The following is an 18842-nucleotide window of genomic DNA, read 5'->3' as shown; positions in this document are numbered from 1 at the left end:
CTCCGCCCACCACTCTGGTCCCGCCCAGACCGCAGGTTTCACCAAGAGACCATACTTTTTTATTTTAAAACTAGAGGGCTGGTGCACAAATTCGTGCTGGTGTGGGGTCCCTGGGCCTGGCTGGTGATGGGGGTCAATCTGGGCATCTCGCCCAGTCCCAATGGGGGTCAGCCGGACGGGGGGAGGGACCCCAGGAGGTCAGCTGTGGGAGTGCACTGACCATCATGGGGCAGCTCCTGTGTTGAGCATCTGCCCCCCTGGTTGTCAGTGCACGTCATAGCGACCAATGGACCAGTCGCTTAGGCTTTTATATATATAGAAGGTGAATTTTGAAAAGGTGCTTGGAGTAGTACCTGATATTTCATAAGGGCTCCAAAAGTGCTGGTTATTATTATTCTCATGGGTTATATACCACAGTAAGATAGATAGATAGATAGATAGATAGATAGATAGATAGAATGACTTTTGGGGGCATAAAAAAGATTAAGTGTAAATTATTGCAAACATAATGTGTAGTGTGATGACATTAACATATGTTTTTATTTTTATTTTTTAAAAATATATTTTATTGATTTTTTACAGAGAGGAAGAGAGAGGAATAGAGAGTTAGAAACATCGATGAGAGAGACACTGATTCAGCTGCCTCCTGCACACCCCCCACTGGGGATGTGCCTGCAACCAAGGTACATGCCCTTGACCGGAATCGAACCTGGGACCTTTCAGTCCACAGGCTGACACTCTAGCCACTGAGCCAAACCGGTTAGGGCTAATATATGTTTTTAAAGCACTAAACAATACCATATAGTGTTTATGGAAACATACTATGTGGAAAAAGTACAAAAACATATTTAGGAATAATACATACAAACTTCAGCATGGTGATTACTTTTGGGGAGGGAAGAAGATGGATGAGATTAAAGGCAGAACTGTGCCTGTATCTGTAACATTTGATTTCGTTGAAAGGGTGAGGGGGAGAGACCAAATCTTCCATTTAAATAATGATATACTTTTGTACTCAGACCTTCCAATTTTAGACCAATTTTAAAATAAAATTAGCTTTATTAGGTTGTACAAAAATTAATGATGCAGTTTTCCATAGTGAGCTCTTGGAAATTAAACACCCACAGGGAATTTAAATTCCCCTTTAATTCTTAACAATTTATAGAGAAAATGGGACAAGTTATACCTTGATAAAGTTGTTTAAAAAAAAAACCCTGGGGGCTCTGGCCTGGTAACTCAAAACATTGACCCAATACACCAACGTTGTGGGTTCAATCCCTGGCTAGAGCACATATAAGAATCAACTAATGAATGAATAAATAAGTGGAACAACAAGTCGATGTTTCTTCTTCTCTCTCTCTTTCCCCCTTCCTTTTTCTTTCTCAAAATCATACATTGTTTAAAGATTTAAGGAAAAAAACACAACTGGGGACAGGCTCTTTCCAGTGGCACCAAGCTCTCTCTCAGGACAACTGGCATAAGTGCCACAAGACTGGGCACAAGAGAAATCCCTACCACAAGAAGCGACAATATGAGCTGGGACAGCCTGCTGCCAACACTAAGATTCCCCACACTACCCGCCCCCCTCCGCATACATACAGTCTGTGTGTAGGGGAGGCAACAAGAAATACCATGCCTTGAAGCTGGGCATGGGCAACTTCTCCTGGGGCTCAGAGTGTTGTGCGCACAAAACAAGGATTATTGATGTCTACAATGCACCCAACAACAAACTGGTCTGTACCAAGACTCCAGTAAAGAACTGCATCATGCTTGTCGACAGCACACCCTACTGACAGTGGTACCAGTCCCACTATGCACTGCCCCCTGGGCTGCAAGAAGGGGGCCAAGCTCACTTGTGAGGAGGAAGAGATTTTAAACAAACAAACAAACAAAAACAAAAAATCAAAAGTTAAGCCCTAGCCAGTTTGGCTCAGGCCCTGGTCTGGGCTCCTGTGGGAGGCAACCAATTGATGTGTTTCTCTCACATGGATGTTTCTCTTTGTCTTTCCCTCTCTCTTCTACTCTCCCTAAAAATCAATGGACAAATATCCTCAGGTGAGGATTAACAACAACAACAAAAAGTCAGAAGAAATATGATGATGAAGGGAAAAGGAATGCCAAAATCAGTAGCCTCCAGCAGGGCAAATTTCTTTATATATATATATATTGATTTCGGAGAGGGAGAGATAGAAACATTAATGATGAGAGAGAATAATTGATCAGCTGCCTCCTGTGCCCCTACCAGGGATTGAGCCTGCAACTCAGGCATGTGCCCTGACCGGGAATTGAACCTGGTTCATAGACTGATGGTCAACCACAAGCCACACCCAGCCAGGCAGGGCAAGTTTCTTGCATGCATCGCTTCAAGACCAGACCAGCGAGGCTGAGCAGAAGGTTATGTGCTCAGGGGCAAGGAGCTGGAGTTATAGCTGAAGAAAATCAAGGCCTGCCCTGACTGGTTTGGCTCAGTGGATAGAGCGTCGGCCTGCGGACTGAGAGGATTCCGGTCAAGGGCATGTACCTCGGTTGCAGGCACATCCCCAGTAGGAGATGTGCAGGAGGCAGCTGGTCGATGTTTCTCTCTCATCGATGTTTCTAACTCTCTATCCCTCTCCCTTCCTCTCTGTAAGAAATCAATAAAATATATATTTTTTTTTAAAAAAAGAAAGAAAATCAAGGCCTAAGAAGGCAAATAAATCCTCTTCTCTCTTATCTTAGCTCCTGTATTAAAGGTGCTTATTCCAAAAAACTAGGGACAGGATGTAATCTCAAGATTTTTTAGAAAGCAAATAACTACTGGGAATTAGTTATTAGACTATGAAGCCTTTTGTGTGTGTGATAATATAAAGATCCCAGGACCAATTCGTTGTTGGTGGTGGTAGTTTTGAAAAAATATGACATGTTAACTTCCAATAAATGGAAATTATTGCAAATGGTTATGTGCAGTGTAACAACATTTATGTATGTTTTTTTTTAATCGATTAAAAAAGGAGTGAGGATATTTTTTCCACTGATTATTTTTCTTTTTTTAGAGAGAGTGGAAGACAGGAAGGGGGGGGGCGGCGAGAGGGAAAAAGCAGAGAGAGAGAAACACCAATGTGACAGAGACATATCAATTGGTTGCCTCCCACATGCCCCTGCTGGGAAGGGGGAGAGCAGGGAACCTGACCTGCAACACAGGTATATATGCCTTTGACCAGGAATTGAGAGCTCAGTACACAGGCCAAGTCTCTAACCACTGCACATTGCCAGCCAGGGCTATGTATGTTTTAAAAGTACTAAATACCACATTATTAAATTGGAATGGTGGAATCTTGAGAATCAATTTTATTATGTTCTGTAAGTTTGGAATATTTCATAATTTACATTTTAAAATTAAAATTTCAACAAGCTGAAATGGGCAGGAGAGATTTTATAAAAATAGCTAATGTTGCCCAGCTGGCATGGCTCACTCAGTGGTTGAGTGTCGACCTATGAATCAGGAGGTCAAGGTTGGATTCGATTTCCAGGCTCGATCCCCAGTAGGGGGCGTGAAGGAGGCAGCTGATCAATGATTCATCATTGCTATTTCTATCTCTCCCTTCCTCTCTGAAATCAATAAAAATATATATATTTTTAAAAAGCTAATGTCAAAAAAAATAAAAAGCTAATGTCGACAATTGTTAAAGTTGGGTGATGGGTACATAGGGGCTCATTATTCCGCTTTTTCCTTCTGTTTTGTAAGTTTGACATTTTTGTATAAGTGTGAAATTTTCCACAATAAAAAGTTTTATTAAAAAGTAAAAATTAAGACTAAAAATTTTCATAATTTGCATGTGCTCAGAAGTTGCCTGGAAGGGCAAAACAACAAACTGTCAGTAGAGATAACCCTTCCTTGTTGCCTCAATTAGATATGTTTATAGCTTTCATTTGCAGTTCTCAGGTTCTCAGAGTCCTGGACCCCAATCATGTCTCTTAAGATTTGTGGGCACACAGGAGGGGTGGAAAATGGCAGGGAGAACTATCTTCCAGGTTCACAACAGCATTGGACTCATGACAGTAGCATTGGGGTGAAAAGGAGGGGACTGATTCCAGAACTATTTCAGAGGTAGAATTGATAGGACCTGACAAGCTTTTTTGAGGGCAAGAATCCTCCTTTGCTTAACTGGATTTCCCCAATCAAGGAGAGTGCAAATTCTAATGAGATTTCCAGTCATATTCCTTGTTAAAGGGGGTAAAAATTCACACATTGTAATTCTAGCATAATCTAATGAATGAATGAATGATTGACAGATTATCTTTCCATTCTTTTTCTTTTTAAAATTTATTGATTTATTGGTTGCTTCTTTTATGTGCCCTGACCAGGGATTGGACCCACAACCTTGGCTTATCAGGACAACACTCTTACGAACTGAGCTACTTGGCCAGGGCTCTCTTTATAGGTAGACTCATCAGTTAAGTGAACTAATCAATACATTTCTTTTTTTGTTTTGTTTTACCTAAGCCGGTTTTCTGACCCTTGCAACCAAGAGTCTGACTAAAGATCACATATACACAAACTTTTGTATACAATTTTTTGTATTCACATACCTCCTCCCTCTCCTCAAGCTCTTGAGCTCCAAAGCCTTCAGATTAGAGTGAGGTCTATCTAAAGTGAATATCCACTCAAAATATTCCCTGCTATTAACCCTTTGTGAGCTCCTACAGCTTGCTGTGACTGATCAGCCTCCCCAAACAAGGTGGTTCTCTCAGCCTCCAGCACTCCCAGGGTCCTTGCACTGACATAGCACATGCTTCTTGTCTGTAGTACACAAGGGTCTGTGTCCAGGCACTGGCAAGCTCCTCTTAGCCTAAGTTTTCAACAGCCAGGAGGTCAGCTTTGATCAGGGAAACCTCATCTATGACTTCATGAAGAAGGAAGATAGATGACATAGAAGGAGGGCTACCCACTTCCTGAATATAACCCACTACTTTCCAGATCAATTCCATGGAGCTTCACAAATCACACTGTGGAAATAGTACTGACTCAGAAACTTCAGGACCTGCCCCAGAACACAGTAATGTATTTTAGTGCAATACTAACGTTATGATCATTGAGCAGAGTTTTCGGAGAGCATGGAAGTTTAAATATTCCCTAAGGACAAATTCTGGGACCTAAAAAAAAAAAATCAAAAAAATTCGAGATTGTCAGAGGTCATTAACATTAAGCAAAATAACTCATCCAGGCACGGATCGACCTCCAGGGTACTGACACTCCTTTGACAGGAGTTGCCTCACCGTGAGTAGAGCTGGCCCTACCTCTGCCCTTGCTGAGTCTCTGGAGGAGGGAGACAGGTGACTTGCCCAATGCGGGAGTCAGCAGTGGGTCTGTCGCCCAGGTGGGTCTATTCTTTGCTGTGTTCAGGATGCAAAGATCTGGCTGAGACGTGAGTACTGAGAGGGGGTGAAGAATTCGGGGTAGGAAGGACGGAGTTCTTTGCTTCGCTTGGTGCTCAAGTTCCAGAAAAGGGCGATAGCGGCGGAGGGCCGATGGCTGGAATGTTATCTTTTCGGTCCCTGCTGATAGCGTCGCTTGTTGGGAGAGACAGATCTCGGAGCGCCCAACCTCCACTCGGGAAGACCACTGCCCGGGGGAGCAGGGTGGCCGCGCCACGTTCCTCCCTCTAGCGCGCGGCGCCCGAGGCCGCTCCTCCGGAAAACGGCACCCTTCTCCCCGGGGTCTGAGCGAGGGCGCAGGCGCCCAGCGCGGCCTTCCCTCCGCAAGTCGGTTAGGGAGGCTGTCGCCGAGGCCTGGTGCGCGCAACGGAATCCCGAGGCTGCCTGGCCCGGGATCGCTCGGCTGGCCGCCGGGCCGCCCCCTTCCGCCGCCGGCCGGAAGTGCCTGCAACCCGCGGTAGAGGGGCTTCCGGTGGGACGGCGAGGTAGCAGTGGCTCACTATGGCGGCCTCCTTGGCCGGGAAGGAGCTCGTGTTTGTCACGGGGAACGCCAAGAAGTTGGAGGAGGTGCTAGGAGGGTGTGGGAGGCCGGCCAGGAGGCGGCTGGGGACGGGGCGGAGACCTGGATTCCGGGAGGAGGAAGCACGCGGGAGAGTCGCGCAGGGGGAGTGGAGCGCCGGACCCGCAGGGATGGGTCGGACGGAGCGGGTGGAACGGGTTGGACCGCGCGGAGTGGGGCGGCCGGGGACCCAGGGCTTGTGAGCTCGGAGGAGTGGCGGGGTCCTTGGCACGCCCCCCACCAGGGATCAAACCTGCAACCTCGGCAACCTTTCCGTGCCTCCTGGGAGGACGCCCAACCAACTGAGCCACACCTGCCAGGGTGACGTTTGGGATTTAAAGGTTTAAAGGTCACAGGTGCCCTGGCCGGTGTGGTTCAGTGGTTGGAGCGTCGACCTACACACTGAAGGGTCATGGGTTCTATTCCCGATCAAGGGAACATACCTGGGTTTGAGGTTTGATTCCTGCCTCAGGTCAGGGCTCAGGAGGCAACCATTCAATGTGTTTCTCTCACAATGATCTTTGGCCTCCCCCTCCCTCCCTTTCTTCCTTCCATTCTCTCCAAAAATCAATGGATCGGGGGAAGGAAGGTCACAGGAACTGCTAATACTATTTTGGTTTTCTATATTCACAATTAAAAGATATGCTAAATTTCAGCTAGTGGTTATTAAAAATAAAGTATTTTTTAACCAATGTCACCCCAATACATTCAATAAAAAGTAAGTTAATTAAAAAATAGGGTTTCTGGGAGCATTAAGAAGGTGTTCTGGATGGGCAGTTAGCATGGGAGACCTGAAGTAGGAGATTGTGGAGATGAGGGAGCTGACCTGCTGGGGCGGACCCTGAAGGCTGGGGTGAGGCTCATGGGCCTGATTAATAAGCTTTAGGGTACTGACAGGAGAATTACCTGATTAGAATGGCGGATGAGAACTTGTGTATTATCGTTAACAAATGGTGATAAATGTTCTTTCATTTTGCAACAGGTCATTCAGATTCTAGGAGACAAGTTTCCATGTACTTTGGTGGCAAAGAAAATTGACCGTATGTCTCTGTTTTGTTTTATTTTTAAAAGATAGTTTGATTTCTCTGTCTGCTGGTGACCTGACTCTGTATGTCTTTTTCCTCATAAGTGCCGGAGTACCAGGGAGAGCCTGACGAGATTTCCATTCAGAAGTGTCAGGAGGCAGCTCGCCAGGTGCTTGCTCCACATGTGTGCTCTACTCACTTCTCTTGTCCTGTTGGCTCCTGGGGCCTGTGCCTGCTGGGGATGAGTGGAGAACAATAGCGTGGGCACAATTTGGTATGACTCAAGGATCTGCCCAGGCCTAGCTGTTCTGGGGTTAGTTCATGTTGGCCCTGGAATACTGTCTTTCTCAACCTTGACTGTATAGTATCTCCCCAGACCACCACTTACACACATAGTTCTCTCTAACTTTCAGATACATACATTCCAGCCCCCAAATCTCTCCACATCCATCCATCTCTGTACTCACTTGTCTCTGTGGAACTGAGAAAGAGCACTTCCTGAAGGGTCAGGCTGCCTGACTATGAATCCCACCTTTTCTCTTACTGTGCCTGGAGCGGGCTTTACAGCCTGCCAGGGCTTTGGTGTCCCTATCTCTAAAATGAATATAAGAGATTAGCCAAGGGCTAATCCTGGTAGCAGGTGGGCGGACCTCTATATCCTGTTGCTGCAGATTCCAACCAGCTGTGGGCCTGGCTCCAGCTTGGATGGCCTGGGAATTCAGGGCTGCAGCAGGGACTGTTGCTGGTAGCAGGTCTCAGGGCTGTATTTCCTTGTGCCGCAGGTGCAGGGGCCTGTACTGGTGGAGGATACCTGTCTGTGCTTCAATGCCCTTGGGGGCCTCCCTGGCCCCTACATGTGAGTGCTCCCCCTTATAGGGCCCTGCTCCCAAAACCATCTGAACTTGGAAATGATTGGTTACCTGATATCACAGATCATTCACTATCTTGGCATCAACACCAATATTTCAGATTGTCCTGAGGAAGGATTAGGGATGGGGAAAGGCATGCCTTTGTTTTGTAAAGTGTGAGAATGTGATTGTGTAAGTGGAGATGGGCAAGGGGAACCCACCTGTTGAAGAGGTACATTCCTGGATAGATCGATTTCAGGAAAAAGAAAACAAAGTCAAGATCTGAAAATGGATTTCCTATCCAATGTCCTGGACCCCCTTAAAAGGTCTTGTTGTATCTCTAGGGTACAAATACCCCGATTTGAATACCCCTCTCTGTGGTTAGGGGGCAAATGCATACCAGTGCTGCTACTGGGTCTTGGATATGTGTATATTTAACATTTAGATTGCCAATATGTTTGCGAAGGCAGTAGCACCTGTATACACTTATAGCATGAATTGCTCCATATTTTGCAATGTGGGGAGTATGAAGTGTTATCACATGTAGTTTTAATTTACATTTGCCTAATTATCACTCAGCTTGAGGCCTTCATTGAATTATTGATTCTTCTATGCATTGCCTGTTTGCCTCCATTTCCTTTTTCCTATTGGATGATTTGTCTTCATTTTGAGTTGAGACATTCTTTTTGTTTTTTGTTGTTTTTTTTAAATTGCTTCTTAGAGAAGAAGCGAGAGGGAGAGAGAAACATCAATGTGAGAGTGAAACATGGACTGGCTGCCTCCAGCATGCCCCCTACTGGGGATTGAGCCCTCAACCTGGGTGTGTGTCCTGACTGGGAATTGAACCTGCAACCTTTAGGTGCACTGGACAATGCCCAACCAACTGAGCCACACTGCCCAGGGCGAGGCATTCTTTATCCTGTGAATTGCTTGGCTGTCCCAGGGCTCTGATCCCTGGGGGGCTGCAATCCAGAGAAGAAGGTGGTCCCAAGATCCATCTGCTGGTGTCTGACTCACCTTTGTTTGTCTTGCAGAAAGTGGTTTCTGGAGAAATTAAAGCCTGAAGGTATTATTCCCTTTATTTCTTCCTTTAGATCTGTTGGGAATTGAGAATCCCGAGGTGGTCTAGGGGAGGGCCCCCCTAGTAATCAGGAATCTCAGGTTCAGCCCCACCATGGATCCCTTCTGTTCACCTCAGTTTCCCCATCTATAACCTGCAGCTCATACTTTCCCTGCACACCTGACTCTAGGGAGCCCTGAGATATGGAAGGAGTGGATGGGAAAGGGGTGGTGGGAGCTGTGAATTTGAGGGACAAAGGGACTGCAGTTGATTTGGGGGTAAGAGGACTGGCCCTACTGACTGCCTGCCAGTCCTTGCCTTTGCCAGGGCCTGGCCTTGGGGTTCGGGTCCCCTCCTGGGCCCCAGCAGTGCATACTCGGTCACCTACAGTTGCAGGCCAAAATGTTCCCTCTTTAGGTGCTGCTAAAAACACTTTATATTAATGAGCATTTAAGCATATATAATAGTAGAACAGAATAATGAACCCCATCTCCCCATGACTCAACTTCCAGGTTTATCACCACAAAGCCTATCTGATGACATGTATAAAACCCCCAGTTTGGCATATGTCCCCCAACCTGGGGCCTCAGGGTGGGGAGTGGGCGTTGGCCGGCACAGACTGCGCTAAGCCCTCACTGCACCTGTCCACAGGTCTCCACCAGCTCCTGGCGGGGTTCGAGGACAAGTCGGCCTATGCACTCTGTACATTCGCATTCAGCACTGGCAACGCAAGTGATCCCGTGCGCCTCTTCAGGGGCCGGACCTCGGTGCGTACTCATGCTGGTTCCTCAATATGCCACCAGAGGGCGCTGAGCCTCTAACTCTTGGCCAGTGTCTTCTGCTGGAAGGTAGTGGGAGGGCATCCAGGCCAGAGTTAGTTCCCAGGACTTTGCCCAGATCTGCCCCTGAGCACCACCAGGAGAAATGCTGTCAATTCCGAAATCTGTGTGACCCCTGAGGCTGCTGTTTGAGGGGAACGCATAATGGCTCACAACTCTTGAGGCCCTGTGTACCCAGAGCTCTGCACTATATGCCCTCCTGAGAAGCAAATGTAGAAACTGAAGACGACAACTCCCAGAGCTACATCTGCATCCCAGACTTCTCCAAGTTCCAATCTCCTTATCCAACTACTTGAATATCACACAGGCTTTCTAACTTTATGTTCATATAGAATCTTCCTCCAACTTACTCCTTCCCAGCTCTCCTTCAGCATCTCATGCCTACCTGTGAGGTTCAGCAACTTCTCACAGGGCCCACACTACCCTCTGAGCTGGCTGCGTGCATCTCTCCCCCCCTCCCCCCCCCCCCCCCCCCAGTATATTCCCACATTGTGGGGATTCACTCCTCTGCTTTCTTCTGCTCAGGATAAAATCCAAGAGTCCCACTGTAGCCCACAAAGCGCTATCCCAGAGACTCCACCAGGGGTTGACCACAGAGGTGTGTTGCCCTACCTGGTTATATTTGTGTGTGTGGTAAAAAAACACATAACATAAAAATTACCATCTTCACCGTTTTAAGTGTACAGTAGTGTTAACTATATGCACACTTGTGCAAACAGATCTCTAGCAACTCTCCCTTTCGCCCCTCCTTAGACCCTGGCATGAGTTTCTAAGAGTTGGACAACTTTAGATACCTTATATAAGTGAATGCTATAGTATTTATGTTTTTGTGACTGGCTTACTTATGATAATGTCTTTAAGGATCATCCATGTTGTAGCATGAATTTGTTTTTAAGGCTGAATAAGACTCCATTGTATGTATATGCCATATTTTCTTTATCCATTTATCAGTCGATGGGCATTTATTACTTCCACATTTTGGCTACTGTGAATAATGCTGCTATGAACATGGGAATGTTCTCTCTCAAAAATCAGAACTTTGAACAACCACAGGCCCTGCTGACAAGGCCAGGTCACTGCTGTCCCCACCATCCCCTAGTGTCTCCCCAGCTTTGGCTGCTTCATGCACTTTGTTGCTTCCCAACCCCCACTTTACACAGGGTGGCCCTGTTTCCTCATGTTCTTACCTGAGCTCTCTGAACCTAATCACATTGTCCTTTCAGCAGTGCATATGCCAAGCCCTTCCCTATCTCAGGGCCTTGGCATCAGCCTGGAATGTTCTCCGCCTGGAATGTTCCTTTTTAAATTAATTTCAAAGAGAGGGGAAGAGGGGGAGAGAGAAACATTAACGTGACAGAAACATCTACTGGTTGCCTCCTGTACTCACCCCAACCAGAGATAGAACCCATAACCTGGGTGTGTGCCCTGACCAGAAATTGAACCCTCCACCTTTCAGTCTATGAGACAACACTCCAACCAAGTGAGCCACACCGGCCAGGGCCGCCTGGAATGTTCTTGCTCTATCCCTGAGGCCTTCCCAAGTCATTCTATCCTGTTCTTGAGTCCAGCTCCCTGTTTGTTCCCTTTAAGCCACTTGGCATTTGGTAATTTGTTTACTAGTTTGATGCCCGTTTTGCTTAAGATCCATCTGTGAGGGCAAGGCAAGGCCTGCTGTAACCCCAGGGCTGACAACGCTGCCTGCCTCACTGCAGATGTTCATAAAACGTGTTACTTGGGTGTGGTTCAGAGTAGTTTAGTCACTGCCTCAGTCTCCCTGCTAGCAGGAGCAGAACTTGCCTTTGGTCTAAAGAACTTGTCAATTATGTGGCTAATCCCCACCCTCTACTACCTCTCTTATAGTTTTTAAATTACTTTTTTATTGCTTCCACAGCAACATGACATTTTGTGACAGTGGGCTATAATTTGTATTCTTTGTAACATTTTTCTGTTGGAATTCACTTATTACAGCCAGTAATAAGCTGATTTTTAATTTTTTCTTTTTATCTATTTTTAAATCTTTATTTTTGAGAGTATTACAGGTGTCCCTCTTCCCTCTCCCCACCCCCCGCCCATTGCCTCCCTCCACCAGGTTCCCACCCCTCCTCAGGTCTTCACCACCCTATTGTCTGTGTCTATCGGGAATGCATACGAGTACATGCACATAAGATCTTTGTTTAATCTCTTCCCACCCTTCCTCCCCTTCCCTCTGAGACTGTTAGTCTTTCCGTGCCTTTGATACTATTTTATTCATCAGTTTGTTTTATTCATTAGACTTCTTTTTTTTTTATTTTTAAATTCGGTTGTTGATATGTATTTATTGCCATTTTATTGTTCATATTTTTAATCTTTTTCTTCTTCCTCTTCTTAAAGAATACCCTTCGACATTTCATGTAGTACTAGTTTGGTGGTGATGAACTCCTTTAGCTTTTTCTTGTCTGTGAAGCTGTCTGACCTTCAGTTCTAAATGATAGCTTTGCTGGGTAGAGTAATCTTGTTATAGGTCCTTACAATCCATCACTTTGTGAATATTTCTTGCCATGCCACAAACTTTCTGTTAAGAAATCAGCTGACAGTCTAATGGGCGCTCCCTTGTAGGTACCTAAGTGCTCTTCTCTTACTGCTTTTAAGATTCTTTGTCTTTAACCTTTGGCATTTTAATTATGTTGTATCTTGGTGTGGACCTCTTTGGGTTCCTCTTGTTTGGGACTCTGTGCTTCCTGGACTTGTAAGTCTGTTTCTTTTACCAGGTTAGGGAAGTTTTCAGTCATTTTTTCAAATAGTTTTTCAATTTATTGCTTGCTCTCGCTTTTCCTTCTGGCACCCCCATAATGCAGATGTTGGTATACTTAAAGTTTTCCTAGAGGCTCCTATGCTATCTTCATATTTTTGTAATCGTTTTTTCTCTTGCTCTTCTGATTGGATGTTTTTTTGCTTCCTCATATTTCAAATTGTTGATTTGATTCTCGGAACGCTCTATTCTGTTGAATCTCTATAAATTATTCTTTATTTCAGTTAGTGTATGTTTAATTTCTGACTTTTTATTATTTTTTATGCTCACCCAAGGATATTTTTCCGTTGATTTTGAGAGAGAGTGGAAGAGAGAAGGGAAGACAGAGAGAAACATCGATGTGAGAAAAACACATTGATGGGCTCCCTCCTGCACATGTCCTGACCAGGGCCCGGGTTGGGGAGGAGCCTGCAACCGTGGTACATGCCCTTGACCAGAATCAAACCTGCGGCCCTTTGGTCCGCAGGCCAACACTCTATCCACTGAGCCAAACCAGCTAGGGCCTGACTGGTCTTTTATGTCTTTGACATTTTCACTAAAATCTTTGAAAGTCTCACTAAGTCCCTTGAAAATCTCATTAAGTCCCTTGAAGCTCTCATTAAGATCCTTGAGTAATCTTATAACCATTGCTTTGAACTCTATATCCAGTAGCTTGCTTGCTTCCATTTCTTTCATTTGTGACATGTTTCTTTGTCTCCACGTTTTGACTGCTTCCCTGTGTTTGTTTCTGTGTATTAGGTGGAGCTGTTATGTCTCCTGGAATTGGTAGAGTGGCCTGTGTCATAGGTATCCTGTAGGGCCCAGTGACTCAGCCTCCCCAGTCACCTGAGTTGGGCACTTCAGGTGCGCCCCTGTGTGGGCTGTGTGCACAGTCTTGTAGTTGCCTTGATAGGCATCATGAGAAGGAATTGGCGTCACTGGGAGGAATTTGCCTCCAGGCCAATTGGCTGTGAGGACCAGCTGCATCTATAATAGAAGAGCTGCTATGCAGGAGACACCCCTATGGACCAGGACTTGCTTAAGTGGGGCTTGGTGCTCACTGAGTCTGCCCCTTGAGTGTGTCACTTGTGGATGTGTAGAGTTGTAATCTGGTATGGTCTGAAGCTGTCCACTGGGTCACTGGCTCTGAGGCCTCCTGGTTGTTGCAAAGTCAGCCACTGCCTGGGGCCACCTGGCAGGAGCTACAGAGAAATCTATAGATGGCTGCTATTTGTATTGGGCTAGGAAGTGCCCAGGCGAGGACAAGCTGTGAGGCAAGGCAGGCTGGTGCTAATGCTTGGACCTTTTCTTGATAGGTTTGGGGCACGCTGACTCCAGCTGCTGCTTGTTTAAGAGAGTTTTAGCAATGTCTGAAACTGAGCCAGTACAGGCCATTCATACGGAAAAGCATCTGCAAACAGCTTGGGTGGGGCTGAAAATTGGATAGGGCAGGTTCTCATAGATTCACCAGGGGGAATGAACAGTGTGGACCATGCTGATGGAAACTCAGATATGGCTGCCAGGCAGCTTTGCAATGGGGGAGGTCTCAGCACAGGAACAATGACACCTGTGAACACCCCTGTCGAGGAGAACTCACCCTCCAGTTCTTGTCCTGATGCCAGACAGTCCAGTTCCTCTCTGCATGTCCCTGGACTACCCCAAAGCTGCCATCCGGCACTGGAGGTCAGGACCATATAAGTTCTTGTGCAGGCCCTTTAAGAGGAACACCTAAGACTCTAGCAGTCTCTGTGTTACTCAGCCACAATCCCCGGTAGGTTTTTTTTTTTTTTTTTAAATATTTTTATTGATATCAGAGAGGAAGGAAGAGGGAGAGAGAGAAATAGAAACATCAATGATGAGAATCATTGATTGGCTGCCTCCTGCACGCCCTCTACTGGAGACTGAGCTCACAACCTGGCATGTGCCCTTGACCAGAATGGAACCGGGACCCTTCAGTCCACAGGCCAATGCTCTATCCACTAAGCCAAACTGGCTAGGGACCCACTAGTTTTTATACCCTAAAGTTATGGGGACTTCTCTTCCCAGCCCTGGAACCCTGGGCTGGGGGTCTGGTGTGGGGCTGGGACCCCTTGCTTCTCACAGGAGGCCTTAGAAATATCCCTCCTGATTAAAGAAACACCACACGTGGGTATTGGACCAGCCTGTTCAATGTCTCTGGCCTCCTGCCAGTCTCAATGCGCTTTTTTCTTTACTTCTCTAGTTGTAGGACTTCCATTCAGCCAGATTTCAGGTGGTTCTGAATGATGGTTGTTCTGTAGTTTAGTTGTAATTTTGATGTGGTTGTGGGAGTTGGCAAGTACCAGTGTTCACCTATGTTGCCATCTTGGTTCTTCCCATTTAAAATTTTTTAAATATATTTTTATTGATTTCAGAGAGGGAGAGATAGAAACATCAATGATGAGAGAGAATCGTAGATTGGCTGTCTCCTGCAAGCCTCCTACTGGGGATTGAGCCTACAACCAGGCATGTGCCCAGACTGAAAATCGAACCATGATCTGGTTCATAGTTTGACGCTCAACCATTGAGCCACACCAGCCAGGCTATTGTCCTCATTTTTATGTTGAACATTGTGCTAAGTAATTTCTATCATGTTATTTCACTTAATTGTTAGAGCCTGTCTTGCATTTTGAGAAATGCAGTAATAGTAGCAGGCATAGGGCTTATCTGCAAATTCTAGGGACCTTAATCTACTATTAGGAGAAAGTGTTTTCCGTCAGGTTTTCACAGTTGACTCTCTTCAATAGGTCACCATTTGGCAAAGCTGTAGAGAGTAAGGGTGTCTCCAGTGATATCAAGTACATGGTTCCTCCCTGTATGTGAGGGGAGAACTGCATTTTATTTATGTGTTTAGCATACATTTGCAGGCATTGTGGGCCCATTGAAACCATATATTTTTAGTAACCAAATCCCTAACTAAACTCAGACTGGCTACTGCTTTCCTCCTATTGTATCTCCTCCAAACCCAATGACATGCCTGTCCCCCTTTCCTCTGGCAGGGCCGGATTGTGGTACCTCGAGGCTGCCGGGACTTTGGCTGGGACCCCTGCTTTCAACCTGATGGATACGAGCAAACGTAAGGAGCCCAGTGTTTCCTTGGGGTCAGGCTAGCCATAGTCTGTGTTGGGTCAATGCTCCACCCAAGTGTGCAGGCATGCGGATATGGACAGAGTCAGGCTCTGAGACTCGTTCCAACTGAAGGCAGCTCTGCTGGGGTGGATGCAAGGAATCTGGGTGGCCCAGCCCACGGTGGGGGAGGCAGCCAGGTGTAGCTGGACCTGGGCTCGGGCTCCAGCTCATAGCAGAGCAGCTGTGTGACTTCAGTGGCTTCCCCTCTCTGACCTTGGCTTGTCATGTATATACATGAGTTTTGGGGTGATCTTCTGACTCCCTCTATCTAGTTTGGGAAAATGTTAACACTATTGTAGGGCATCACATTAAACGCCCTTGGTGCTGAGTGTTCTTAGTATTTCATACCAATTTCCTCCTTTATTTACATGGGACACATTGGCCATGATTGGAGTCAGGTTTCCAGGCTGGAGGGGCCCTTAGGGAGCTTGGCCCAAGGTCTCACTCACAGTGGCCAGACAGGGCTGAGGACAACATGAAAGAGCACGGTCCGAGAAGGCTCTTTGGTGGCAGAAGTGTTGTACATCTGCACGGCCCAATCCAGCAGCAGTTAGCCATAAGTGGCTGTGGAGCATTTAAAATGCGGCTGGGGTGCCTGAGGAACCGAATCCTTTTTATTCAGTTGTAATTGGTTTAAATTTAAATGGCCACTCGTGGCTAGTGGCCAATACTGGACAGCATAGATCTGAAGCCCACCATCGGGGTGTGGGATCACCACCTCACTGGAGTCCTGGCATGGAGGACAGGCCAGTGGCCGGCTCGCCTCCCTCCCCCCACAGTGTGCTAGAGGAGACTGCTGTGTTTGCTGTCAGGCCCCACTGCTTCCTGTCAATAGATGACAAAGCTGATCAAATATGCAGCTCATCCCCTTGTCCCCAGCTTCCCTTAATGACTTTTGGACACACTGGAGCAAGTTTAATATCCTTCCACAACCATCAAATGGGTTTCTACCTATAGGGGAATTTAAAACGTTTCAATTTTCTTGCTTTCTTTTTTTTTTTTATTGATTAAGGTATTACATGTGTACATATCTTCCCATTGCCCCCCCCCACCCCCACACTCCCATAAAACGTTTCCATTTTTAAGTAGCTGCTACCCTTTCCTGGGGAATCCTTGAGCTTTGGGCTCTGGAATTGACTGGGGGGAGGGGGGCTGGATCTATACCCTCCCTGATCTGGGCTCCCTATTCTCTGAGCTGCTGCTGTCGCCCCTTAGGTACGCAGAGATGCCCAAAGCTGAGAAGAATGCCATCTCCCATCGCTTCCGGGCCCTGCGCGAGCTGCAGGAATACTTTGGCGGCCTGACTTCTAAGAATGATGAGCATGCTCACCGGGAATCTGGGGAGGGCTAGCCTGAAACCTCCATCAGGCAGACACCCCCCAAGTATGTCCTTCAGGGTTACCACTTCCTGGGGGTGTTGAGATTTGACAGCCCCACCAGACCAGCCTCGCCAATCTGGAGGAGCAGATGGCTCTGTTTGGAGGAGCTTTGTGCAAGGGACACCATTGGTCTCCTACAGCCTCCAGGACCCGAAAGGACCTCAGGTATTAAATGGGCCTTGACAGAATTGAGGGTTTGGGGAAGAAATTCTTAGTGTGTTTTAAATGCGATAAGTAAAAATTCTGGAAGGCACTCCAAAATAAACTGGATGTATCTGCTTTGAAATCTGCCCCAGGCAGGTGTCTGTCTCCTGAATCCCTTTTGGCAGGAGCAGGAAACCTCTTAAGTGGAGGGGGAAGGGGTGTTGGTGGGACGAGGGCAGCACTGTGTCCAGGGTGTTCGCATGCCCTTGCTAGCTGGAGTGTTAAATCTTTCCTTTCGTTCTTAAGTCTCAGACCAGGGGCTGACCTTTTCCATGCCAGATCCATGCTGTTCACCCACCCATCAAGTGAGCCAATGCCCAGCTCATCTCCATGGTGTTTGCTGGGTTGGAGTGGGCTGTGTGGGAAGTCTAGTGCTTTTGCTTTGTGGGGTTACACATCAGAACAGCTCAAATTATTATTATAATTCCAAACTCATTTAATAAATATACATATAGCCCTAGCTGGTTTGGCTCAGTGGATAGAGTACCTGTGGACTGAAAGGTCCTGGGTTTGATTCTGGTCAAGGGCACCTGCCTGGGGTTGTGGGCTCGATCCCCAGTGGGGTGTGCAGGAGGCAGCCAACCAATGATTCTGTCATCATTGATGTTTCTATCTCTTTCCCTCTCTGAAAAAAATTTAAAAAAAAATATATATATATATATACATACACACACACACACACACACACACACACACACATATGTTTATGATGTGGGATGATGGGGGCCTGCCTGCTCCTCACTTGGTGATTCTGGACATGACTCCCCCCCACTACCCCCTCCACCCCGCAACTCAGGGGATACCCAGGCTACTGGGGAGGGGGCTACAAAGGCTCATGTACCACATGTGTGGGGCAAGGCATCCCTATTTGTTACTCAGCTCCTTCCCCAGAGTTGTCCTAGCACACAGTACACTTTCTGTCCCCCTTCTTTTAACTTGAGCTACTCATTCCCCACAAACAGCATTGTTCGGTTGGAGGGTGAGATGTCTTGGTTGTGCCTCAGTCTCCATTCCTCGTTTCAGTGCACAAGCCCCCACCCCATCTCCCACTCAATCATCCATACATTTGATTTCTACCAAGCAGAAGGTGCCATCTCACTGCTGGGTTGCATTCCTCACATTTCTGAGATGTTTGAGCACCTGTGGCCATTCCTGTTAACATTTTGGGCCCCCCTTTCACTGTTCACAGCCTTTGCCTCTTCTGTCAGTCACCATCTTATGTTGGTTTGCAGCAATTCTTTGTATATCTAGATCTTAGTTCCTTTTTAGTTTTACATGTAGCAGATGTCTTCTCATCTGCTCCTTTGGTCTGTGGTGTATTTATCAAGTCAGTCCTAAAAGGTGATGTGATGGGGTGTCTGTGAGAGTCTCTGCCTACCACTGCTGCTGCTCCCAGGTACGTACAGGGGCGCTCCCCAGAGCCTTAGACCCGTGGTCCCTGCTTCCCGCTGCCTGCCAACCACCAAATGACCAAGCCAGTAACATGGTACCTTCTCCCCCCATCAGACCAATCCACACCATATGGTTTCTTCTACTTCCTTCATCCCCACCAGCAATGCCCTGGTGCAGGATGCAGCCCTTCCCCCACCCTACCTCCCC

General features: G+C 46.8%; 1 protein-coding gene and 1 pseudogene across 2 annotated transcripts; both read left to right on the top strand.

The window, feature by feature from the left end:
* The first annotated feature begins 126 nt into the window (after positions 1-126).
* LOC307107462 (small ribosomal subunit protein eS8-like) lies at positions 127-2753 on the top strand (annotated as a pseudogene). The gene is made up of 5 exons: positions 127-166; positions 1406-1908; positions 2087-2141; positions 2332-2625; positions 2719-2753. The product of its transcript is annotated as a small ribosomal subunit protein eS8-like (transcript).
* A 2550-nt stretch (positions 2754-5303) lies between these two features.
* Positions 5304-17300, top strand: ITPA (inosine triphosphatase). Its single transcript, XM_079784784.1, has 8 exons — positions 5304-5982; positions 6957-7014; positions 7104-7168; positions 7782-7855; positions 8882-8913; positions 9559-9674; positions 15531-15607; positions 16876-17300. The coding sequence occupies exons 1-8, from the start codon at positions 5917-5919 to the stop codon at positions 17009-17011; spliced, it is 624 nt and encodes a 207-aa protein (XP_079640910.1). The 5' UTR covers positions 5304-5916; the 3' UTR covers positions 17012-17300.
* The last annotated feature ends 1542 nt before the right edge of the window (positions 17301-18842 follow it).

The sequence above is a fragment of the Cnephaeus nilssonii genome (genome assembly GCF_951640355.1).
Source record: "Cnephaeus nilssonii genome assembly, chromosome: 11".
In the NCBI taxonomy this organism is placed as follows: domain Eukaryota; kingdom Metazoa; phylum Chordata; class Mammalia; order Chiroptera; family Vespertilionidae; genus Cnephaeus; species Cnephaeus nilssonii.
This window is presented reverse-complemented; position numbering and strand designations above follow the sequence as displayed.